Source organism: Manacus candei, unplaced genomic scaffold (genome assembly GCF_025592945.1).
Source record: "Manacus candei isolate 608988 ecotype Guabito, Panama unplaced genomic scaffold, ASM2559294v1 h1tg000017l, whole genome shotgun sequence".
Classification (NCBI taxonomy): domain Eukaryota; kingdom Metazoa; phylum Chordata; class Aves; order Passeriformes; family Pipridae; genus Manacus; species Manacus candei.
The window spans coordinates 11,385,225-11,409,713 of NW_026138065.1; the positions used below are offsets into that span (position 1 = coordinate 11,385,225).

Consider the following 24,489-nt stretch of genomic DNA (forward strand, 5'->3'; position numbering starts at 1 on the left):
CTCTGTCCTCCTGCTCAGGTGGAGGCCATCGAGTACTATACCAAACTGGAGGAGAAGCTCAAAGACGATTACAAGCGGGAGAAGGAGAAAGTGAATGAAAAACCTCTGGGGATGGCCTTTGTCACCTTCCACAATGAGACTATCACAGCCATGTGAGTGCAAAGGGTGCTGCCCTCGCCAAGAAGGTGACCTTTCCCAGCCATTGCCTTAAATCAGAAGAATGCCAGCACTAAGGCACCCCCTCAGCCTGTGCCTGCCAGCCATTTGCATCAGCATGTCCTTCTTTCTCTTCTTCAGAATCCTCAAAGATTTCAATGCTTGTAAGTGCCAGGGGTGTGCGTGCCGTGGGGAGCCCAGGGCCTCCTCCTGCAGTGAGTCCCTCCATGTCTCCAACTGGACTGTCAGCTATGCCCCTGACCCACAGAACATCTACTGGTGAGCAACTCTGTAGGTCTGACTGGGAGGGGGAAAGCCTTGGGCTGGCACCCCAAGTGCTGTTCATACAGGCTGGGCTGTGGCATGGTATTCTACCCTGTGCAGCCATCCTGATGCCCTCCTTCTCCTTCCCAGGGAACACCTCTCCGTCCAGGGCTTCGTATGGTGGATCCGCTGCTTTGTGATTAATGTGATCCTCTTCATCCTACTCTTCTTCCTCACCACCCCTGCTATCATCATCACCACTATGGACAAATTCAATGTCACCAAGCCCGTGGAGTACCTCAATGTAAGGACTTTGGAAATGTGTACAGGATGGGTAGCATAGGAACCACCTCAAGGCACAACATCCCCTGCAGCGCTGATAGGCAGAGAGATTGTCAGCATTCCCCATATTCTGTTGGCCTGACCATGAGGGAGGTGCTGAGCCTGCCCAGGGTGCAGTGGCAGCCGCAGTGCTGGGGACTTGACATCAGCAAAGGCAGGTGTACCTGTGGCTGGCACAAGAGCTGCAGCACCATGTAACACTGATTTCTTCTCTGCCTTGTTGCAGAATCCAATCATCACCCAGTTCTTCCCCACCCTGCTGCTGTGGTGTTTCTCTGCTCTTCTGCCCACCATTGTATACTACTCTGCCTTCTTTGAAGCACACTGGACCAGGTAAGGACAGCCAGCACCTGTTTTTAGTCATACCAGCAAGCTACCTGGCTGCTAGACACTTCTCACTGATGTAAAGCTCCTTGGTGCATCCTTCTGCTTGAACCTCTCTTCTGTGATTCTGTCTTCCACACCTGGGGACTGCTGTGGACAGCTATTCTGCCAGTCTTTAGCTGCTGTTGTGCAGCATGGTTGTCTGAGCAGAGCTTTACATAGGTGTACAAGAAGAAAAAGCTGGGAAGAGTTGGGGCTGGTCACTGTGAGAAATGCTAGTAGAGAAGGAAGTCTTGGCTCAAGTGAGCAGGCAGGGGTGGCGTGCCTGTACTCATGTGTAAGTCATAGCTTTTCCAAGGAAAAATTGTTTCAACTGCTCCAGCTTCTGGCTACAGGGAAGGTATTCAAAGTGCAGATCACTTAGAAATGAGCTGCTTGTGAAGCATATTCCCCACAGGACATGCAATGTAAGCTTTGTTTTCTGACCTCTGTTGCAAACATACTGTAGGGAAAAGGGACATACTCATGTACCAATAGTGGACAGGATGGGAATCAGATTAGAGATTGGGAAGTACTGATGAAAATCCCATAGGAGCACAGCTCATGGGGCTGGTGGGGTGACAGTGAAAGGCTAATGGCTTTCTCTCTACCCTCAGGTCTGGAGAGAATAGGACAACCATGCACAAGTGTTACACCTTCCTCATCTTCATGGTCTTGCTGTTGCCATCGCTGGGCCTGAGCAGGTAGGGGTGCTGGGAAGGCAAGTGCAGAGACCTGGAGCATGGGGAGGATTGAGATGCACCCTTGCTTGTTTTCCTGTTATATGCATTACATTCCTTCCTCACTGCACTGGTGCCCTGGCCACCATCCCCTTGGGAAAATGTGTTTAGTTCTGGCTGGGGGGCACAGGCCAGACCATACATGTCTGGGTCTCCAGGACCTTACTGACTCAATCTGCAGATGCAGTGACGTGTGCCATGGTGTTACAAATAATACAGCAAAAGTTGGCGTGGCTGGTGGATGCATATGAAAAGTCAATCAGGGTCTGCTGGTGAAGGAGGCGCTCCCCACTTCTGTGCTCAGTGTGCACTCTGAATTTTGCACAAAGCTAGTGATTTCTCTATTTGAGCCAGAACTTGAGTAGGTTGCACTGCTTGGCTGGGTGGGATAGTGGGTGTGCAGCACTGCTCATCTGTTTGGATGTGGGCCCCAAATCTCCTGCACAGTTTATAGAATTGCCGTGTGGGAAATTGCATCACCTGCCAGCCATTGGTGTGGGCTTGGAGCACTGAACAGGGGCCAAGTAGGGGAACAGCACGAGGAAGAAAAAACTGGGGAGTGGATGCGGGACAGGAAACTCTCACTGTGATAGTTTGTTCCTTACACACTGTGGGTGTAAAGCCCCAGGTCAAGCCACACTCTTCCCAGGTGACTTACTTACATTTAGATTCCAGGAGATTACACTCAACAGAACTCTTGCAGAGCCTTTAGTTCTTTAACACCTTGAATTCACATAAAGAGAATACACTACATGCATTTCCTGAGAGACTTCTTTTAATTTAGTGAGAAAATAGGCATTTTGGCAAAAGGTTTACAGGAGTAGCATACAACCAAGGAGAAGAATTTCACTCAAGCACCCAGCACACTACAACCACAACTTAAGTAAAATATAACCCACCAGTTTCAAGTTGCATGTAACCTTCTAACTTAGGCAGGTAAATGCTCTTGGAAGATTTGCATTTTGACCATTAAAGAGACTGTCCACCCTTCTGAGGAGTCAATCCCCCTGCTGTTGCCTCTGGAACTCTATATTCCACCAGTGCCAGAGGATGGGATGGTTTTATATCGAAAAATCAGAATTTAGGAAAATGGGATTTGTTTCTCCTAAGGGATTTCTTTAATCTCTTATTGGAGGGTATTTTGTACCTAATCACATTCTTCTGTAGAGTCAGTCACCTGTTCCTTGCATGGATGTTGTGCCCAAACAGAGGAGAGAGGAAAATACTGATAGGATCAGGGCAAAGGGATAAGAACACGCAAGCGGGAAGCTTTACATCCCTTTTTGAGTGCTACACTGTTTTGCTTTGTTTTGTTTTCCAGTGTCTGATTTACATAATTGCTGGTGACACGTCCCAAGAGGGAACAAAATAGTTTATGGTCAGAGCTTTCGATCCTTCTAGAGCAGCTTCCACATGTTTGCCATGTACGTGTCTGTCCATTGCTGCTTCTGATGGTCCCTCTTTTCTTTTTGCCCTCCTATCCCACAGCTTGGATGTGTTTTTCCGCTGGTTGTTTGACAAAAAGTTCCTCGCTGAAGCCGCCGTGCGATTTGAGTAAGTGGAGTTGAGCAGAAAGACTTTCTTTACAGTGGGGAATGGTTCTTGTTGGCACCCGAAGGTACTGGGGGCTCCCAGCTGCTACCCTGCAAGGAGGGAGCTCCTCTTGTAGCCTGCTCTTGCTGCACCTCCCCAGGTGTGTGTTCCTGCCGGACAATGGGGCTTTCTTTGTCAACTATGTCATCGCCTCTGCCTTCATCGGGAATGCCATGGATCTGCTGCGCATCCCTGGTTTGCTCATGTACATGATACGCCTCTGCCTGGCCCGCTCGGCGGCCGAGCGGAGGAACGTCAAACGAGTATGTACGGGGATGAGGGGATGGGGTGTGGCCTGCACCCAGGGATGGGACTGCTGCAGTGGACCCTGATGGGGCTTGCCCAGTGGTGTGTGTAGAACTGGGCATATTACACATACCCACTCAGCTCCCAGGGTCCTGCTGATGGGTCTCCGTTCCCTCTTGCAGCACCAAGCCTATGAGTTCCAGTTTGGAGCTGCTTACGCCTGGATGATGTGCGTCTTCACTGTGGTCATGACATACAGCATCACCTGCCCCATTATCGTCCCTTTTGGTAAATGATACCACTCTGCCTCCCTGTGTCAGAGACAGAGAGGAGGCAGGAAGGCTGATGTGGGGGAGATAGTCTCTCTCAGTCTAGGAAAGAAGCTGATTCCCCACTCTGCTGGCATCCTTCCCTTTCTCCTAGGGCTCATGTACATGCTGCTTAAGCACCTGGTGGACCGATACAACCTGTACTATGCTTACCTGCCTGCCAAGCTAGACAAGAAGATCCATTCAGGGGCTGTGAATCAGGTAGTGGCAGCCCCCATCCTCTGCCTCTTCTGGCTTCTTTTCTTCTCCACCGTGCGCATAGGTGAGCACTGGGCTGGGATGCCAGCCCTTGGCCTCCTAAAGAGCCACTTCCCTGGCCAGGCTCTGGTCCTGGCAGCCCCCAGCCACGGAGCACAGTCACAATCCCTCTGACACCACCACTTCGGTTTTCCTTTGTCCCAGGGTTCCTGGCCCCCACTTCCATGTTCACCTTTGTGGTCCTCGTGATCACCATTGTGATCTGTCTGTGTCACGTCTGCTTTGGGCACTTCAAATACCTCAGCGCTCACAACTACAAGGTGAGGCAGAATGCTGGGCATGGGACTCTCCTTCTTGAGAGGGCAGCTCAGCCTTAAAACAGCAGGGGCTCTGAGGGTGTCCCAGCCTACCCTTCAGCAGAGCCTTTCAACCCTGGCATCACAGAGGACACAGTCACAAGGCTGTCCCTGCTGCCTGTGTGCTGCTCCTGAGGTGGGACAGCAAGCGTGTTGCCCTGGCAGTCTCTCAGTTTCTTCTTTCCTCTCCAGATTGACCACACAGAGGTGGATGCCATGGACAACAGGCAGAACGGGAGACCTGCTACCAATCTGCCAGCTCCTAAGTCAGCTGTGAGTCACTGTCCCCATCTCCATGCCCTGGCATATTCCTTACCTGGGTTTGGAAAGGGGGAGGTAACTCCCTGTCCAGGTACCTCACTCCTCACTTCTCATTTTTCTGAATCAGCACTTGGATCCTCCCAGTGAGGGTGGGAGGCAAGTGTTGGGCATTGTGCCCCTCACCTACTCTGGGTGATGAAGTGTAACCCCACACACACACCCCTTTCCCACTGCTCCTCAGATGCTGTGCGTTTACTTTCTGCCTCTCTCTCGGCTGTGACAGTGAATCCAGCTGGGTCAGTCTCCCTTCTCATTCTGCATCTTTGCACGCTTGCTCGCCAGCACCGGCCGTCACCCACCAGGCTGGTCCTAGTGCCAACGCAAAGGCGTCTCCATGGGCATTGCCTTGAAGGCCGTGGAAGTGCTTTGGGGACTCTCCTCTCCCCTGCCCAACTCTCCAAGATCCCAGAGGAGTTTTCTGAACTTCTCCTTGGCTCACTGGCTCATTCCAACTGCTTCCTTCCACGAGGTTTTTGCGGTTGGGGTCTATACAGAGCTGCAGAGATGGGGTAAAGCAGACCCTCCTGCTTCCTCGGGAGAGCAGGGCTAGGGTGTGCACACGTAATCCAGGCTTCTTCCTAATCTCCATATACCTAAGGGCAGCAACATATCACCAAAAGGAGAATCCCTATAGGAGGGATTCTGAGGCAGAGCCTCAGAAGAACATATCTACCGGCAGAAAAGGCAGTACAGTTTTCCATGTGGGCTCCAAAGAGCCCAGCCCAGGTTCCCTGTCCCAGAATGCTGGGGTTTGGCACATCCAGTGTTGCAGAGCCAAGCCAGCCCCATTCTTACCCCCTCTCCTGGTACATCCCATGGAGTCTGGACCCTTCCTCACTCCCCCAGCGTATCACCAAGCTCAGCCTCGTGCATGGTGCTTTGTGTGTTGTGCTCTGCTGCCAGGAGGAGCTCCCCAGACTGACCTGTGTTTCTGCTCTCTCCCCACCCTTCTCCTGCTCCATGCCGGACCCTGACAGAAGTACATCGCCCAAGTGCTGCAGGACTCCTCGCCAGAAGGTGAAGCAACAGAGTCGGAGGAGCAGGGATCAGAGCAGGGATCGCAGGATGAGGAGCTCATCAATGCCGATGGCATGAACGACACAGATTTCCAGTCGTGTGAGGACAGCCTGATAGAGAATGAGATCCACCAGTAGGGACCTCAAAGGGTGGGAGGGGAAGGAGGCCCAGGAGCAGGGCAGGCTGTGCACATGGAGACTTGGGGAGAGGCACCCGAGGGTGCTGGCCGCTGCCCTTGCCCGCCCGCCCCCCAGGGACGCTGCCTTCAGTGAGGGCAGGGGCCCTGCTGCGAGCTCTCCATCTCCCTACCCCTCCACCCCTGTGCCAGCCCGGCTGCTCAGCAGGCATGCTCTTTACTAGCTACCTTCTTCAACATGTCCCTGGACCCCAGAATCCTAGGGGCTTGAGAGGAAGGGGAATGAGACCCCTACAGTGCTGCCCTGGACCTGGAAGGCTGGGTGCTTTGTGGGAAGGGGCATAAGGGGAACATTTGGGGTCTTCTTAGCAGGCCACTTTGTCGCCTGTCATCCTGGTGAGAAACACTAATAATGTATTAGATTTGCAGGAAAGTGATAAACAAAAAACTTTAATCAGTGTATTGGAAACCCCACCTAGGGAAGGGGGTGGCTTTTGTTGCACCTTCTCCCTGTGCTTGCGTGTGCCCTTTCTCAACCCCTTGCAGTATCCACTTGGTGGGGCATGCCAGGAGCTGGTCCAGGCATGGGGTTGTTACAGACTTCTCCCTCACCACAGGGACGGTAAAGCCTGGCTTCATGGTCAAGGGTGACATCATCCCAGGTAAGGGATGCAGGGTTGGCATGAGTTAGGCATCGCCCCACAGGATGAGGGGTGCTGAGGGCATTTCTTATGGGCAGCAGGAGGCGCAGGCAGCCTCTTCCCCAGGTCCTGTCTCCTCCTCCCCCAGGTGCAGAGACAGGGGATTGCAGCATCATGTTAAATGGCATTTTTCTTTGCACATTTTACTCCTCTTTCAAAGAAATCAACCTGACCCCCATGTGGTACTGCAGCCTCCCTTTGCTGCCCTGTGTCTGCACAGCAGGGTCAGGCTTGGGGTGGAGGGGCTGTAATGGGGGTCTCCTGGGTGCTAGGGAGAGGGGAGAAAGGGTCTCAGACTGCAGACCCTCAACACGCTGTGAGGTCAGCACTGCCTGGTTGTCATAGGGCCCCATAGGCTGCCTTCCCTGAGCTGCTGCAGGGTCTTCCCCCAGCTGAGGTGGTCCAAGAGGGAGGGAGCCCTGGGAAAGCAGCCCTTGGGAGCCCTCTCCAACCAAGACCACCATCTTCAGGAGCACAAAAGCCTCATTGGGCTGTGCTGACTTTCTTCACCTGCCCTGACTGGTGTAGGCTCCCCTGCCATCGCCCAGCCAGAGAGGGGGGCTGTTCTTCTCCTACCTCTGCCCTTGCCCCCTCCCTGTTGATAGCTTTGTCCCAGAGGCAGGCAAAGAACAGGATGGATGGGAGAGGTGGACTGGAGCCCCTGGCACCTGCAGGGAGGACTGACCCTGTTTAAAGGCTCTTCGTGAGGTCTTTTGTGGTCAGGATCAGTTGCCCTCAATTGCTTCCCCCTTCCCCTTGTGTAAAATGTAAAGGAAAATAATAAATCCCCCTGCTATTTAGCTATATTTATTTCCCTCAACCCTGCCACCATCCTGTTTGGTGCTCATTGCAGACACTATCACCCTCCCTTTGCCTGTCATCTGTGGGTGCTGCACCAGCTCACTGGGGCAGTGCCCTCCAGGGCTTCATGGGGCTGAGTGAAAGTGGACAGTCATACTTTTTCTATCACCCATGCTGGCCCTGGAGCTCCAAGCACTTTAATAGGCCTGAACAAGTGAAATGTCAGCCCTGCCCACCTCAGCTGCCGGGAAGGGTGGTCACATCCCATGGCTTTTTTCCCTCCTTGCTCCCCACTGGAGGAAGGGAGCCAGAGACACAGAGAGCATGTGGGGGCTGTTACAAGGACGATGTAGCTGACTTTCCTGTATGCCTCCTCTATAAGAATCCCAGGCCCAGAGGAAAGGGGATGGAGGGGAGGAGATGTGGGTCTTCAGTGCATGGGGAGGGCAGGCCACCCCAGCTCCCAGGGCTCAGCTGGGGCTGGAGCAGACGTGGGTGCGAAGGAGCATGGTGAGAGTCGCCCATCCCCTCCAGCTATTGGCTAGGAATGAAATGAGCATGTGAGCTGATTACTCGCGGTCCACTCTCAGGCTGGGGCAGGGGGGATGTTGATCCTGCTTCCCTTTCTTGCACCTACCTACTGCCCTTGTCTCCAGCAGGTGGGCTGGGATGCTCTGGTCTCTGTAGGTACGGCTATGGCCCGGGGCTGCCTCTGCACCTGTCGGGGCTCTGCCCGTGCAGAGCTGTGTGTTCTGAGTGGCACTGTCTGTGTAGAGATGTGTATAATACCCTGTATATATTTGTGTACAAAAGAAAAAAGGAAAAAAAGGAGCTATTGTTCTTGAAGTCTTTTCTTTGTGGAACGGGTTGGGGGCTGGGACCTGGGAGGAGAGGACCCCAGCTGCAGCAGGGCTGCAGGAGCATGTGTGGTGCAAAAGGAGTGGGGGATCATGTGTGAGCACAAGCGCTGCCCTGCTGCCAAGAATCCAGCCCTGGATCACAGGCACTCCTGGCACAAGTGAGCTTTTCCTCTGGCTTGCAGAGGCGCCACTGCGAAAAGCAGGTAGATGGGGAGCTGCATGCACTGAGGCTGGGATGGGGGAAGATGATTTGGGAATGGTGTGGTAGGGGAGTTTTGCTGGTAGCCTCAATAGCAAATGTCAGCCCACCTCTACAGTCCCAGTGGCAAGTTCCGTGTCCACTCCTGCCATATCCGTTCAGAAACTTAGACGCCTGGTTTGGGTGGACAGCTAAGGCCTTTGGGAAAAGATGAGGGGTGCTAGACCTCTGCAGCACAGCTTGGCTGGGAGCACTTTCCTGACATGTGATGCTGCTTGTAGGTCAGCCATCCCAAGTGCTGGGCCAGCCCCCAGAATGCTCCCTGCTGCTCTCTGTGCAGGCTGGATCCAGCATGCTTCCCGGGCAACTGCTGCATGCTCATTACATTGTGTACAGTGGCCGTTGCTCGGAGGACAGCACAATGGAGAGGCGAGGCCTGGGGCGGGCTGCTGAGAGATGGACAAGTGACCCCAGCTCTGTTCTCACCTTGCTGTGTTCAAGCCCTGTAGCTTCGTGTGCCAGTGGCGCAGCATCAGCAGGGGACAAAAGACTCTCCTCCTGGCAGCCCACAGCCAAAGGATAGGGAAGAGGCAATGCCTAAGAACAAAGAGAACTGAAGACTGAAAGACAGACTGTGCCTGCTGCCAAGTCCCTGCAGCCATTGCTGCAAAGGGAAGTTTGAGGGAAGGAAACAATGAAATTGAACAGGTATTTGTGCAGGTGTTTTACGGAAACTGCTCCCAAGCACAGAGGGCAGGATGCAGGACAGCCTTTGTGGCAGGATTATGTAGGAGCTGTCTCCTGCTCCAGGAATCAGCTGTGAAAGCAGCTTTGGAGGCCACTGAGGGGTAATAAGGGCAGGAGATAAACAGGAGAACAGTCACAACAAGGAGGGGCACTGTCCTGGGTGGAGCTGAGCAGGCTCAGCGGTCAGTGGTGGTCCAGGCCAGAGAAAAAGCTGGAAGAACTGTTTGGGCACAAGTCCAAAGGAGGAACAAGCACAGGCAATGTGCTTGTTCCTGCTCCAGCCTCTTGCTCCTTGTCTGAAAGCACGGTGCTGCCTGCAGCTCCATGCAGAGCTGGAGGGTGACCCCAGCAGGGAACCCCCTATGTCTCCAGCCTGCAGGCACTGACACAGCTGCCTTTGGCTGAGGAGGAGAGGGAGCAGCCCCTGCAACAACCCAGAGCAGGGCACCCCAGAGCCTCCTTTACACCAGGGTGGGCAGAATAACCTGCCTGTGACAGGCTCCCCTTAGGTAGGGATGGGACAGGGCAGCTCTGGTGGGTGCTGGCCAGGGCCGCAGTGGTCCCTTTTGGATGTGGCAGCAGGACCACGCTACAGCCAGTTTTATATGTCCTGGTTGCCTTTCCCACAGGCAAGGGACACAGCTCCTATACCCATATGCAACCTGCTCCCTGCTTAGCAAGGATTTATCCCCGGAGCAAGGTACAGTGAGTTAGGAAGCAGGTGCTGTGTGAAGCCTGGGCTCCCACAGGCTCAATGCCAGCTGCTGCAGTGAGGCTGTACGGGCACAGCCTCCCCAGCTGCAAGCAGGCACCAAGGGAAGAGAAGGAGTCCCATGGTTGCTGGGATCATCCTGTCCAGCCCTGGCAGCAGAAGGATGGCAGTGCAGAGCTTCTTTCCTTGGAACGAGGCTGAGCTGAGCTAGTCATGCCAGGCCAGGCCATGCTAGACATGCTGTGCTGAGCCACACCAGGCCGAGCTGTGCCATGCCATGCCAGAGAAAGCCATGTTGCACCACACAGGGCTGCAAAGTGCTGTGCCAAGCCCTGCTGTGGCCATGCCCACTGGTAACAGCACCACCCAGCATTGCTGCACCATGAGTCACAGAGGGCACGCAGGGGCAACCCCTCTGCGGGAAGCCACAGGGCAGGGGGACCTCCCTGCTGGCACCCGGCAACAGAGAGCAGCTGGTGGGATGGGTACCAGCCATGACTACCATGGCTGGTGGGGAAGCCAGGGCAGCTGGTGTCAGGGTTGCCAGCCATGAGTCCCTGGGCTTGTAAGAGTGAGGTGGTGCAGGCACAGCCTTCCCAGACATAAGGGAAGAAGAAGGGACCCCACAGTGTGTGAAACCCATTGGGACCACCATAGTCAGCCATGGCACCAGAAGGTCAATAAGCCCTGGGACAAGGTGCAGTACAGAGCTCACCCAACTAAGCTGAGTTGCCAGCAGTGTGGGGCAGTCACCCCCAAACCCATTCCTACGGGAAAGTTGCTTCCTATTCTCCTTCCAGGCGCGGTTTCCGTGTGCACCGAACACTTTGAATGGTGGAAGAAGCGGGCCCATCCCGGCGGTACCCTTCCATCCCCGGGAGCTGGGAGAGGGTGACAACAGACAGAACCGCACCAGCGGCCCCGATAAATCCCCTTCTAGTGTCTGTGAGCTGTCACTGCTCCTTTAATTCCCCCTCCCACCGCCCTCCCGGCTTTGCTCGCACATCCTGCCCACCGAAACTCCACCTTCTGCGGGGCCGTACCGAGCCAGGCTGGGCTGGGCTGGGCTGGGCTGGGCCGGGCCGGGCCGAAGCGGGCAGGGCGGTGGCGGCGGCAGCAGCTTCCGTAAGTCCATCCCCCCCATCCTCACCCTTATCCGACCCCGGCCCGGGGTTAAGTACCCGGGGCCCTCCCCACGGCCGGGCTGGTGGGGCTCCTCCGAACGCCCCTGCGGCGGTGGAACTCTGCCCGCCCGACGACTGGCCTCTCCCCCCTCCCCCGGCTGCTTCCTCTGTTCTCTAAGCTTCTCCAGGCTTGCCTATCCCATCCCCTTTCTGTCCGTGGGGATTTTTACATTAGATGACGCATCCGCAGAGACCCAGTGGCTTCCCAGTCAGGGCGGCGAGTAAACTGGGTACCGCGGCCACCCAGGATGTGCTGCCGACCCCAAAGCCAACGCCGCATCTCTTTGAAGGGGTGCAGGAACATAAAGGGAAGCTTGTGGGAAATTAGGATCTTTGTCTTCCGGAGGGCTGGCAAGGGCCTGAGAGCTGCTTGAGCCGTGTGGGACCCTATGGGCCGCAGTGGCTTCTTGCCCCGAGCTGAGTATGCGGCAGGATACTGTGTGTCAGGGCTGGCTTCGAGGAAGGGAACTTCCTGCTTTCTTTGATCTGCAAGAGCAGCTGACAAAATAGAGATCTGCAGAGATTTTTGGCTGGACTTCAGCAGTGGTTTTGCGCAGGGGTTTTGCATTATGCGCTAAGGTGCATGAGGTATTGAGACCCTGCAGGTACCAGCGTATCTTTCTGCTCCCAGCTGGGAGGGATCAGAAGTACCTCCAATAGGAAAGCATCCTATTGTAGTTGGATGTCACCTGCTGTGGAAAACTGCCCTGGGGGCTTGGCTTGTCTCATCACACCCCTTCCTCCTCCATGGAGGACCCTGCATTGTCCATCAGCATCATCCTGGGGAGGTGTCAGCAGCCAGTCCTGTCGTTTGAGGACCCATGTGGTTCCTCTCCCATTCTGGGTTCTGAAATGCTTTTCCTTGCTCTGCGCTTGCGTGACCTCCGTCTGCCGCTGAGCACAGCCTTCCGAGTATTTTGAGCCACAGATCTAAGAATAACTCGTACAGCACCCGTGTCAGCACACAGCTCCCTATGTCCGCAGCCATGGCCCGTCCTGGTAGGTAGGGTGGGAGAGGGTGCAGGGAGTCTGTCAGGGGCTGCGGGCAGGGGAAGTTCCCTGGCCCTCAGCAGGCTGTGTTGTGAGTGCTGGGGAGGTGGCGAGGTGGGAACTGGAGGCAGTGCGGGTGCCTGCACTTGGGTTTCCTCCTCCTGCAGCCATCCCTGGGCTTTGGGCAGCACCCAGGACTGGAGAAGCTATTCCACCAGCTCTGCAGGCAATGAGTGCCTTGCTGCTGGAGAGACTGCCAGGGTGTTTGGCTGCGGAGCAGGAGCTGGAGGGAGGAGCTCCATTGATTTGGGGCCACTGTAGAGGAGAGAAGGGCTGGCGCTGCCTTGGAGAAGGATAGTGGGTTTAGAGCATCCCAGGGCAGGCGGAATGATGGGGAAGACTAGTTTTTTCTTCTGAAAAGCTTCTGGCTAGGGCAGCCCCATGAGTTTGCAGCCAGATTTATGCCCTGTGCATGTGCCAAGAGCTTTTCACTGTTCCCTGCCTTCCCTTAGCTATCATAGCACTTCAGGACGAGGAAAACCACCTCTTCAGAGCAAGGCTGTGCCCCACTCCCCTGGGACTGGGTGCTAGGGAGGCTGCTGGCCAGTGCTGGCATCTGAGCTGGCTGCTCTGAGTGGGTTATTTACCCAAGGACTGTTCCACTCCCTCACAGGGAGAAACCTCTGAAGTATTCGGCACCAGCCCTGCCAAGCAGGAGCTGAGATGGCTGGGGAGTGTGGCATATTGAGCTGCAGATACAGGTGGGCTGATGGTGGTGGCACCTTCCCCATGGCCCTGCTGCAGGTGACACTGCTTGCATGGGGGCTTGGACCAGACGGCCCCTGGAGGCCCCTTCCAGCCTGGGCGGTGCAGTGGGTGGAACGCCGGCTGCTGTCATGGTGCCTGGACGGGCTGATGGCAGCTGGGCGCTGGGAGGGGAGTTGGGACTTGCCGCCACAGCGGTGGGGCAGGGCTGCAGGGCCAGACATGCCTGGCAGCTGTGTCATTGCTGTTTTGAAGCGCCTGGCCGTGAGCTACTGGTTGAACCTCCAGGGAGGAAGGCCAGGGCAGGGACCGGTGCGGTGGGGAGGGTCTGCGGTGTATGCCCTGCCCCAGTCTCCTGCTGCCGGGGTGCCCCGCTGCATCCCACATCCCTTCCCAGTGTCTCCCAGCAGGCTGCTCCACTGGCCCTCGACGAGCCTTGAATCATCCTGCCTGCGTGTGTGTGTGCCGGGAAGGGTCGTCCCGCCTCTTCCTTCCCTGTTCTCCTCCGGCCCCATAGATAGAGCTATCTGCGCCCCGCTGGGCTCCTCCCTAGCCGTCCCTATTGACTCAGTGCTCAGGCAGCTGGGGCGGGTTTCGAAGGAGAGGGAGAGGCGCCCGGGGCTGGGAGAAGCTGCGGGCGGCTGCTTACGCCCTCCCGGGTGAGGAGGAGCCGGGACTAGAGAAGGACCCGGAAAGCTGCGCCGGGAGGAGAGGCTGACGGGGGCGGGAAGAGCCTGAAATTCCTCCGGGCTCAGCTTTCTGGGCTCAGCAGCAGGCACGGGACAGGACGGGAGATCCGTGACCTAGCTGCTGGTGGGCTACTTCCTCCTAGCCAGCCCTCAACACCGCTCTGCTTCCTTGGCGTCCCCTAAAGACAGCAGGACTGTGATGGCCGGGCTGGAGGACAGGGCTCAAAACAGGGCTGCTTTAGGGAATGGGGTCGGGGGAGGTTTCCCTGGTGCGTGTGCCCACCCTGGGGTGCTCTGTGTGCCGCTGGGCTCACTGACCCAGGGCACTGGTGATGGAGAAGGTCCCTGCTGTGAGGCTGGTGGGGAACTGGGGATCCCCACAAGCCTGGCTCTGTGAGATGGCTGATGTCCCCAGGGGAGTGCAAGGTACCGGGCTCTGCCTCAGCCTGGCCATGCCTGTTCTGTTGCAGGGAGTGGAGCTGAAGGCAGCGCTGCTGGTGCCTGGCCATGATGCCCTTTGGAGGGATGGCTGCCCGTCTACAGAGAGACCGCCTGAGAGCCGAGGGCCTTGGCCAGCACAACAACGCCATCAAGTACCTCAACCAGGACTATGAGGCCCTCAAGCAGCAATGCATTGAGAGTGGCACCCTCTTCAGGGATCCCCAGTTCCCAGCTGGCCCCACTGCCCTTGGATTCAAGGAGCTGGGGCCTCATTCCAGCAAGACACGGGGGGTGGAGTGGAAGCGTCCATCGGTAAGTTCTGGGCTTGCTTCTCAGGCTGGGCTGGCATCTCTGCCCTGCATGTCTGCACTGACAGGGTGTGCTGATCTGCAGCCTGGCCCTGGCTGGCTCCCCTTAGTGCTCAAAGTGCCTGGAGTGCTGCATAGCTACCCTTCCCAAGCTCCCGGAGCAATGCCCTGTGGGTGTCTGCTCAGAAAAGCATTGTGCCTAGCAGGCCCAGCTTCCTCTGGACAGCAGACTGTGGGCTCCAAAATAGGTGGGCTCTGTTGTTGCTTCTAGGTGTCATGGCATGGATGTGTCACCCTCAGTGACTGGGGCTTTTGAGAGCATATATCCCCTGGTGCCACGAGTGCAAGGGGAACGTCATTTGTTTATCCAGCCTTGTCTTCCCATGGCTACAGCAGATCTTGCCTTGCCTTACCATGATGGCCTTGGAATTACAGTCAAGCAACCTGCCCTAGTAGAGGGCATATGGGGTGCCATGGTATATGGCAGGGACCATATACCATTTCTCCTGAGTCAGAGCTGCAGTGGGTGCCAGCCCTGCTGAAGCCCAGACCCTGCCAAACTCCAGCACCAGCATCTGATCCTGTTCTTCTGCAGGAATTAGTGGATGACCCTCAGTTCATCGTTGGTGGTGCAACGCGGACGGACATCTGCCAGGGGGCTCTGGGTGAGTGTTTGAGCTCTGTCCCTGGACCTTGGTCTAGGAGAGTAGTGACTGGGGAGGGTTGAATGGCTGGCCCAACTTTCCATTTAGTGCACTGGAAAATGGAAGGTGTGGGACATCCTGTGTCTCCTGGTGGCTCCAGGTTAAGGCTCCATGAAAATGGGTTGATGTCTGCACAGCTTGACCATGCTGAGGTCAGGCAAGATGATGGGTGGATCCATGCCTGACACGTGCTGACAACAATGCCAGGAGCTGCTCCAAAGAGCTCCCTGCTTTGGTAAATGATGAGGGATGGCAGCTGGATGGCAGTAACAAATTGAGGTGAGGATGTGCTGGTTGTGACAAAATGGTTGCAAAGCAATGCAGTCTGGCAGAAGGGAATTGAGAGCCATTGAGTACAAGTGATGATTTGTCCACACTCCGGGGGTGGACTCCAGGGGTGTCTCTCAAGGCAAAGGCACTGAGACAAGGAGAGAAATGTTAATGGGCTGTGTAGGCTGGCAGAGTGGTCATTGGAAACAGATCTTGGTACCACCAAGAGTGTTGTCCTGATTGGGATCACTTGATTGGCAGTATCATATACCTAAGCACACATAGCATGCTGGTTTCAGGGCTGACCTTTTAATGTATACAGTAATTAGGACAAATTTGAGGTGGTAACTGGAGCACATAACAGCCCAGAGCACTGTGGTAGTGTTCAACTGGTCATTAAAAAATCTGAAACTCCATTTTGTCAAACCACAGCCCAGTTACAGGTTATCCAGGCTCAAGGCTAAGGTGTGAAAGGCTTCAAAGGCAAAAGAGAAATAGGAATCAAGGGAAAGAATTTAAAGCGTAGTGCTGGCCTGGAGCAGCACTTGTGGTTAAGAGCACTTGGAAGGAAAAGGGCGGTGGCGTTGCTTGCAATTGAGAAGCTGAGACAGCAGCATTAACCCTCTTGCTTGATAAAATGGCTTTTTAAATGCAAAGTGTAATTCCACTGCAGAATTTGCTGTCTGAGATATGGAGGACAGTCATATGAATGAGTTTCAGGAGGGTCTAGATATATGGCCGCAGGAAGGGGCTGTTGGGGCTGACTATGTGGTGTTCTGGACACAGGCTACAGGTCAGGGAAGATTGTTCCATGTTGCCTTGAGCTAGTACTCTCTGAGGGCAGGATGAGCAAGCGTGCCTCTCTGTGCTCTGTTTGCTGGACCCTCTCTGGTTTTCCCATGTACTTTTTGATCTGGGGAACTCCAAACATTTGCAAGGAGAGCACAACGTGGGCTCCTAAACATCCATTGCCTACTCTCCCAGATAGAGAGGTGATGGGTGCTCACACTGGCTTCCTCTCCTTCCCCAGGTGACTGCTGGCTGCTGGCTGCCATTGGCTCCCTCACGCTCAATGAGGAGCTTCTGCACCGCGTGGTGCCCCATGGACAGAGCTTCCAGGAGGACTATGCTGGCATCTTCCACTTCCAGGTGGGCTGGGGGCTCCTGGCCCTCCACAGCTGGTGGGCTGGGGTGGAAGAGAGGGTGGTGGGTTGAGGGCATCCCTCTGGGATAGGGATGAGCAAACCATGTGATGCTCTGAGCTCACCCCACTCTCTCCTCATCCTCCAGATCTGGCAATTTGGTGAGTGGGTGGATGTGGTGGTGGATGACCAGCTGCCCACCAAGGATGGGGAGCTCCTGTTTGTCCACTCAGCGGAGTGCACCGAGTTCTGGAGTGCTCTGCTGGAGAAGGCCTATGCCAAGTGGGTACCCCTGTGGTGGGCACGTGGGCAGGTGGGGGACAGGGCACCTCACTGTGCGGGGCAGAGGGAAGGGAGTCTCTTCTGTTGCTGGCCCTTCTTGTGCTGGGTGCCTGGGGAGCAGCAGTGTGCTACCTCCTTGTCTCCTCACGTGCCCCTGTCACCGCTCAGGCTGAACGGCTGCTACGAGTCACTCTCGGGGGGCAGCACCACCGAAGGCTTTGAGGACTTCACGGGCGGCGTGGCAGAGATGTACGACCTGAAGCGACCGCCGCGCAACATGGGCCACATCATCCGCAAGGCGCTGGAGAGGGGGTCCCTGCTGGGCTGCTCCATCGACGTAAGTGGTGCGCTGGGATGAGCTGGGGTTCTGCCACTGCAGTGGCCAAAGTGAGGCCTCACAGCCCAAGGTTGTATCAGCAGTCCCCTCGCTGGGAGGTTACTTCTTCCCCATCTTAGCAGAGCACCCTTTCCAGAGCCAGTGTGGCAGCCCTGGGGCACAGCATGTGGTGCCACAGCCTGGTTGCTGTGAACAGGCTCCTTGGGTGGTTCCCTGATGGATCTTCAGGATCCTCTGGCAGGGAAACTTCTTTAAATTGTCCTCAGCCAGAAGTCCTTGAGTACAGGGAGCTGCTACCTGCTACTTCTCTTTGCAAGGGGAATTCTCCACACAGTGGAGGGAAGGGGTAGGGATAGGACTACATTATTTAATCGTGTTGACTTGAGCTTGCACATTCTCCTCAGATCACAAGTGCCTTTGATATGGAAGCAGTGACCTTCAAGAAGCTGGTGAAGGGCCATGCCTATTCTGTCACAGCCTTCAGAGACGTGAGTTAGCTAGATTAGACTTTAATAGTGATAACATAGCCTGGACAGTGGAATGGGCTCAACCTCCTGTGTCTGGTGTCTGGCAGGTGAACTACCGAGGTCAGCAGGAACAACTCATCCGCATCAGGAATCCCTGGGGTCAGGTGGAGTGGACTGGAGCCTGGAGTGATGGGTAAGCAGGACAGAAGGGGTGCCAATCTTCCATTGGCAGGCCAGCAAGCCCTGTGCACAGAGCAATTGAGCGCGTGGCACTGCTGAGGGGAAGCTGGCAGTGTGCAGTACCCTTCATATTGGAAAGGGGAGAAGTTAAGGGTCAGCTCCAAAGTGCTCAATTCACCTTGAGGAGTCCTCATCTAATTGTCTCTCTCCTGCTATTCCAGCTCCTCTGAATGGAACAACATTGACCCTGATGAAAGGGAAGAGCTGCAGCTGAAGATGGAGGATGGAGAGTTCTGGTGAGTGCCAGGGCAAAGTGCTTCTCTATTTCAGCAGCCAGCCTGGGAAGGAGCAGAGGAGCTGGGGAGAGATCCTGCAGTCATGCTTCACCTGAAGCGCATGACCTGCCTTTATGAGCTGGCTTTCCAGCACTGGAGAGCTTGCCAGTGTTTTCTCATCTGATCTAGTTAATAATTTTCCTCCTTTCAAGGAAATTCAGCCCAACTAAATGCAAAATAAACACCTAGGAAGGGTAAACATCCCTTCTTTCCCAAACCCAGCAGAAGGCTTTAAATAAGCTATCACTGTTTAGGGTAAAAGATCTTACTGTCACTTAATTCTCCCAAAATCTTGGCTGGGCCCAGGGCTGCTTGTGCTGTCCTCCCTCCCCACAGCAGTGCCCTGGCCTCATCCCCTACCCACCTCCTGCAGGATGTCTTTCCGGGACTTCATGAGGGAGTTCTCCAGGCTGGAGATCTGCAACCTGACCCCCGATGCCCTCACCAAGGACGAGCTCAGCAGATGGCACACACAGGTGTTCGAGGGCACGTGGCGCCGGGGAAGCACTGCTGGGGGCTGCAGGAATCACCCAGGTACCTCTGGCCTCCACGTCTCTGCTCTTGGCAGTGTGATGAAGCCAAGTGTCTCATCCACACATCCTCTTCCTGTCAGCCACATTCTGGATCAACCCCCAGTTCAAGATCAAGTTGCTGGAAGAAGATGACGACCCTGGGGATGATGAGGTGGCCTGCAGCTTCCTGGTGGCTCTGATGCAGAAGCACCGGCGGCGGGAGCGGCGGGTGGGAGGCGACATGCACACCATCGGCTTTGCTGTCTATGAGGTAACCCCTGCCAGTCCTGATGCCACTTCCCTGGGACAGGCTCAGGCCTGCCAGTCCTGCCTCAACCCCAGTCCTCCAGGAAACCTTTTCCACCTGCCTTGACCAGTCTATCAGTTAATATTCCCTATCCTGTGCTCCCTGCAGCTGTAAGGGATGGGGCAGATACTGGGACTCTGATTTTTTCCTCCTTTTCTCTCCTCTGCAGGTTCCTGAGGAGGTATGTCCTGAGCTGCTGGAGCCTACCCCCTCTTGGAGGGGACCCCAAGAGTGGACAAGAATGGGTGGATGCACCCACTGTCATGGGCAGTGGCTAGGGTGCTAGTGGGTGCTGGGCACCTCCATGTGGGAGGGAGGAATGGCTCCTACTGGGATGGGCAGGACAGAGATGTCCTGCCTGATGGGGGCTGGCATTGGTCCCACCACTCCCCATGGGTGCTCCCCATTGTGGGGCTGTGATCCACAAGCGCATTCCTTCCCCCAGGCCCAGGGCACTCAGAACGTGCACTTGAAGAAGGACTTCTTCCTGCGAAACCAGTCACGGGCACGCTCTGAGACCTTCATCAACCTGCGGGAGGTGAGCAACCAGATCCGTCTGCCCCCCGGCGAGTACATCATCGTGCCCTCCACCTTCGAGCCACACAAGGAGGCCGACTTCGTCCTGCGGGTCTTCACCGAGAAGCAGTCTGACACAGAGTGAGTCCCTGCCTGGGAGGGGACACCCTGTGTCTGGGGGGGGGGGTGTTTCCCCACTGCAGGCAGCCTGCTGCCTGGGGACCCTGCTCATTGCTTTGTTTTTCTCCTTTCTGCCCCAGGGAGCTGGATGAGGAGATCTCAGCAGACCTGGCAGATGAGGTAGGAGCTGCCACTTTGGTTCAGCTGGTGCTGAGGCTCTGGGGCTTGGGAGGGGGAGCTGCAGGCAGGAGGTGGCTGTCTGAGTTTGGGATATCATTGTGACTAGAGAGGGGCTGGCAGGGTCAGGACAACAGGGATGTGAGGATTAACAAAGATGAGAAGAACAAGGAAGAGTTTCCTTTTTCCAGTTGAGGTTTACTGAGCTTGGGAGGCAGGGCAGAGCCTGGGTTTGACCACTAACCTCTTCCTTCTGGCCTGTGTCACCCCAGGAGGAAATAACTGAGGATGACATAGAAGATGGCTTCAAGAACATGTTCCAGCAGCTGGCAGGGGAGGTGGGTATGGCTGTGCGAAGCTCTTGGAGGCCCTGGCCTGGGGAGGGGATGAGATGGGATTCCCTAGCCATGGGAGTTCCAGCCCAGTCCACGGTCACTCAGTCCCATCCTGCAGACAGGTCCATTTCTGCCACAGCTCAGCCCAGCTGCCCTCAGGGGTGGTGTGACAGGGGCAGATTTGGGGAAGAGGCATCCAGCTGTGACCCAAACTCTTCTAGGCACTCAAGAAATGTAATTGCACCTTGACGTTTTGTGATTAAGGCAGAGATGTTTAGACAGGAGGGGGGGAATGGCCACAAGTGGGGTGGAGAGCAAGCAAGGGGTGATGCTAATTCTGCTCCTGTTACAGGACATGGAAATCAGCGTCTTTGAGCTCCGGACTATTCTGAACAGAGTCATTGCTAGACGTAAGCATTGCCCTTCCCACCCCCTGCTCCCTGTGCCCCGGGCCTGCTCAGCAGGTGGGGTTTTGGTTCATGTGCTCAACCTCCTCCTTCCTCCTCAGACAAAGATCTGAAGACAGATGGGTTTAGTGTGGACTCCTGCCGCAACATGGTCAACCTGATGGATGTATTCTCTTGGTGCTGTGGGCAGGGGCCAACTTCTCTGGTGCTCAGCCTGCTGCTTGCCAGCAGCAAGTCTTCTCTGTGGGAGCTGAGGCTTGGCTCTCCAGCCATGCTGAGGCTGTTCAACGGGGGGAAGACAGGAAAGGGTCCTTCAGGGCCACCACCCCACCCCTTGGCTTTAGCAGCAGGTTTTTTTGGAAAAAAAAAAGGGCCATGAGTGCCCCTGTTTGCTTGGGTCCTGGCTCTGCCACCACCAGAAGCCCAGCCCAGTCCCACTCATGCCTTCTACTTTCCCTGCTAGGAGGAAGCTCCCTGTGCTTCCCTTCACACGGGCTCCCCCGCCTGACATGTTACCATACCACCCAGCCTTTGAGGCACTCCTGGAAGGGAATGAGGACTCTTGGGCTTCTTTCCCCTAAACCATCCTGTCCAGCTGTTGAAGATGAGAGATGTAAAGTGACAGGAGCCATGGCCTGTGTCGTGCTTGCACAAGGACATGCAGCTGAGGGGTCAGGCAAGGACAGAGGAGCACCTCCAAGCCCTTCTCCCGCCTGGCCCTACAACAGCCCTTTTTGCTGCAGGCCAACCCAGTTTTGCTTCTAGGACAGCATAGTGATTTGCTTCCTATAGCAGCAGCACAGTTGCTCCCAGGGAGTGGTATGACAGGTAGTGCAAGCACTGCCCTTTCCCTGTTGGGTTGCAGGCTCTGATTGTGCCAGTGCTGCAGGACAGAGAGGGGAAGCTGGAGGGAAAATTGGGCAGGCCAAGTGTGGCCAGGCTTTTCTTGCCTCAAGTGGCTGGAATCTGATGGCTTTGTCTTTGCACCGCTCCCTTTGCTGGCTGCTTTCTCCTTGACCCTCTGCTCCCCAGAAAGATGGCAGTGCCCGCCTCGGGCTGGTGGAATTCCAGATCCTGTGGAACAAGATCCGGAGCTGGCTGGTGAGAAGGAGAGGGGGCATGGTGCACTGCACAGGGGTAGCTCCCCTCCTGGGGTAGCAGGGTGAGGGGACAGCCAGGCTGGAGGCCACAGGAGAGCCTGTCCTTCATGTCCTCTGTGATGCTTTTGCAGACAATCTTCCGCCAGCACGACCTGGATAAGTCTGGCACCATGAGCTCCTATGAGATGCGCATGGCTCTGGAGTCTGCGGGTAGGTCTGGGGACGGATGGGCTGGGATGAGGGCTGGGTAAGGGGCTCCTGCTGTCAGAGTCCTGTCCTAAGTAACTGGAGAAGAGTGTAACCAGCCTATACTGCATGCTTGGAACCAACCTGCTGTAGTGAGATGCGGCCCATGTATACACCAGGCTCTCTCCATCCCAGTTGTGCCAAGTGCTGGAGACTCAGAGTTAGGGACGCATGCAAGGTGGTCCCAGCCTCTGTCCTCCTCTGACCTGCAGAATCCCATCCTGGTGAAGAAGAGGCCTGGGGTGGATCAGTGAGCTAACCAGTCATATGGCTGCAGGGGGAGCATCCCCTCTTCCTGTTGAGGCTGTACACGGTGCCTTTCCTTGGGTGGGTTGGTAGACCCTTTGTGTGGGTGCGTGGACTTTAACAATTACACCCTCCTCTCCTGTGGGGGTCCTGATTTCTCTCTGCCTTGCAGGTTTTAAACTGAACAACAAGCTGCATCAGGTGGTGGTGGCCCGCTATGCAGATGACAACATGGGTGTGGACTTTGACAACTTTGTCTGCTGCCTTGTGAAGCTGGAGGCCATGTTCAGTGAGTGATGGCCCTGGGGCAGGGAGGGCAGGAACAGAGGGATGTGTTGCTCACCTTGCTCTTGTGTCCCTGCAGGGTTCTTCCGCAGTATGGACCCTGACGGCACTGGGACCGCTGTCATGAACCTCGCTGAGGTGAGAGCTCAGCCCAGTGGAAGGTGGGGTGGGAAACAAGGGGACAAGGCATTAGGGTGAATGGGGCACCTGGGGTGGGTGGTAGAAAACCCTCCAGCCCCCTGGGTAGGGCAAGAACCCATAAAAGATCAAGATAAGAAAAGGGGATTGCTGCAGGCCCTATGTTTCTTGGAGAGCTTTTAAAGCTGGCACTTGAGGGCATGCCAAAAATGCACCAGCCCCTGCTTATCCCTTCTCCCTCTCCTTCACAGTGGCTGCTGCTGACAATGTGTGGCTAGGAGCCATGACAGACCTGCTGCAGCTGGGACACCCCAACGGGCCAGGCCCCCTCCAAGTGCCTCCCCTTGGATCCGTGGACACAGGATACTCTTCCCTTTGCTCCATTCCATGCTGAGCCACCAGCCCTGCCTCCCAGGAAGCCTCACTCCACCTTCTCCAGTGGACCAGGGGTCAAGGCAGGCAGAGGATTCCCTTCTCCTCTTCTGGGCTGGGTTTCTTTCCACTCCCCCCTCCTCTCTCCCACCCCAGAACAGGAGGAGTGCAAGCATCATGTGGTACCTGTGAATCCTTGCACAGTAGCAGGCTGGGGGCCAGCTGCGGAGCAGGGAGAGGCAGGAATTGCACGAAGATGAGGGGGAGGACACTCATATTGCTTGCTCTAGTGCTGTCCCATCCTCTCTTGTCTATCCCTGCACCCACACCTGGGAGCATCAGCAGATACTGCCTTGCTCAGGCAGCAGGTTCCTGGGGGAGCTGTCATGGCCTTCTGGTAGGAGGAGTGGCCATGCTCTATTTCTTGAAGCCCTTGCACTGTACTTATCACCACTAAGCGCGACCAAAGCGTGGAGCCCACAGGCTCTTTCTGCGTGGCCTTCAACACATCCCTCCCATCTCCATGCCCCTGCCCATGCCCACCATTGGATCAAATCCTACAACTCAAGCACTGAATGTTTTGGGGCTCCCCCACCATATGAACACATACCACCTTGTAGTGCCGCAGCAGAAGCTCCTCTTTTCTACATGGTTACAGCAGCCTGGCCTCCCCTCCCATCCCTGAGAGCTCCTGGGACATCTGCTGCCCTTGGTCATGGCCCACAGCAGGGCTGGGGGGCACAGCACCCAAGAAGAAATGCCTTCCTCCAGAGAGGAGGGATGGTGGTTTGCGGGGGGGGGGGGGGAATCTTCTTCTGCACACAGTTGGGTTTTTTCTCCCAATCCATCATCCTCCCACATTGTTACACTCTCCTCTTCCCTTGCGCTCCTTTGCCCAGTGTAGGTGGACTCCAGTGCCAACATATTTGCACTTCTCTGTGCTCCTCACTCCCCTCACCTTCTGGGGCAATGGGGTGGCTCCAGCTTGGCGGTGGGCGAGGGCCCATCCTTTGCCCTGTAGAGGCAGGCAGGCAGTTATAGCTTCCCCAGACCCCTGTTGTCACTGGAGGATGCGCCTGCAGCAATAACCACTGCTGCCTGCCCGGCAGCTCTGCTTCCTCACCCTGCTCACTGTGTACTCCAGAAATAAACAGATCTGTTAGATGTGTGGTCCAGGCAGTGACTTGGGGATCACATCCTCCCTTTGCTCACCATGGTCTGGGCTAGGGGGGATGAGATGCAGAGCCAAGCCCAGGTCATGCTGCTTGCCCAGCCTGGGGCACAGGTGGAGGAGCACTGCCAGGTGTGGGTCTTGCTGTGGGGATGGAGAGGATCCACATCTCCTAGGACTTTAGAAAAGTCACCTCTTCCTTTGCATGGGTGTCTTAATACTGACACATGGAGCAGCACCACGTAAGAGGGATGGAAGGGAGCACAGCTCTTAAAGGAAAGTGTCTTGGGGAAGCTGAGGGAAAAGAGGATCCACTTGGATAGGATGGAGTTAACCATGGATCTGGGAATGGAGGGCATCCAGGAACTCTGGACCCTGGAAA

General features: G+C 55.8%; 2 protein-coding genes across 6 annotated transcripts in view; both read left to right on the forward strand.

Annotated features, from left to right (window-relative positions):
- TMEM63B (transmembrane protein 63B) overlaps nt 1-8,394 on the forward strand; it is a 48,041-nt gene extending 39,647 nt beyond the window's left edge. For 3 of the 4 annotated variants that reach the window (XM_051783245.1, XM_051783247.1, XM_051783246.1), the window contains 12 exons: nt 19-152; nt 298-435; nt 571-724; nt 989-1,095; nt 1,743-1,829; nt 3,354-3,419; nt 3,559-3,721; nt 3,887-3,992; nt 4,128-4,295; nt 4,436-4,551; nt 4,780-4,860; nt 5,886-8,394. In XM_051783245.1, the coding sequence (XP_051639205.1) occupies nt 19-152; nt 298-435; nt 571-724; nt 989-1,095; nt 1,743-1,829; nt 3,354-3,419; nt 3,559-3,721; nt 3,887-3,992; nt 4,128-4,295; nt 4,436-4,551; nt 4,780-4,860; nt 5,886-6,062 (1,497 nt within the window). In that variant the 3' untranslated portion in view covers nt 6,063-8,394. Of the gene's footprint in view, nt 1-18; nt 153-297; nt 436-570; nt 725-988; nt 1,096-1,742; nt 1,830-3,353; nt 3,420-3,558; nt 3,722-3,886; nt 3,993-4,127; nt 4,296-4,435; nt 4,552-4,779; nt 4,861-5,089; nt 5,145-5,885 lie in introns of all 4 variants that reach the window. The other variant, XM_051783248.1, reaches the window with a different exon arrangement.
- A 3,730-nt stretch (nt 8,395-12,124) lies between these two features.
- CAPN11 (calpain 11) lies at nt 12,125-24,100 on the forward strand. 2 transcript variants are annotated; one of them, XM_051783250.1, is made up of 22 exons: nt 12,125-12,264; nt 14,180-14,462; nt 15,054-15,123; nt 16,463-16,581; nt 16,723-16,856; nt 17,025-17,193; nt 17,598-17,681; nt 17,768-17,853; nt 18,062-18,136; nt 18,549-18,709; nt 18,789-18,958; nt 19,164-19,175; nt 19,440-19,651; nt 19,771-19,810; nt 20,080-20,145; nt 20,495-20,552; nt 20,651-20,715; nt 21,582-21,650; nt 21,781-21,859; nt 22,314-22,430; nt 22,506-22,564; nt 22,816-24,100. In XM_051783250.1, exons 2-22 carry the CDS (start codon nt 14,217-14,219, stop codon nt 22,840-22,842), a joined length of 2,118 nt encoding a protein of 705 aa, XP_051639210.1. In that variant the 5' UTR covers nt 12,125-12,264; nt 14,180-14,216; the 3' UTR covers nt 22,843-24,100. The 2 variants fall into 2 exon arrangements, with proteins under 2 accessions (XP_051639210.1, XP_051639211.1); XM_051783251.1 differs by lacking the exon at nt 12,125-12,264 and adding an exon at nt 12,995-13,016.
- Nucleotides 24,101-24,489: the final 389 nt, after the last annotated feature.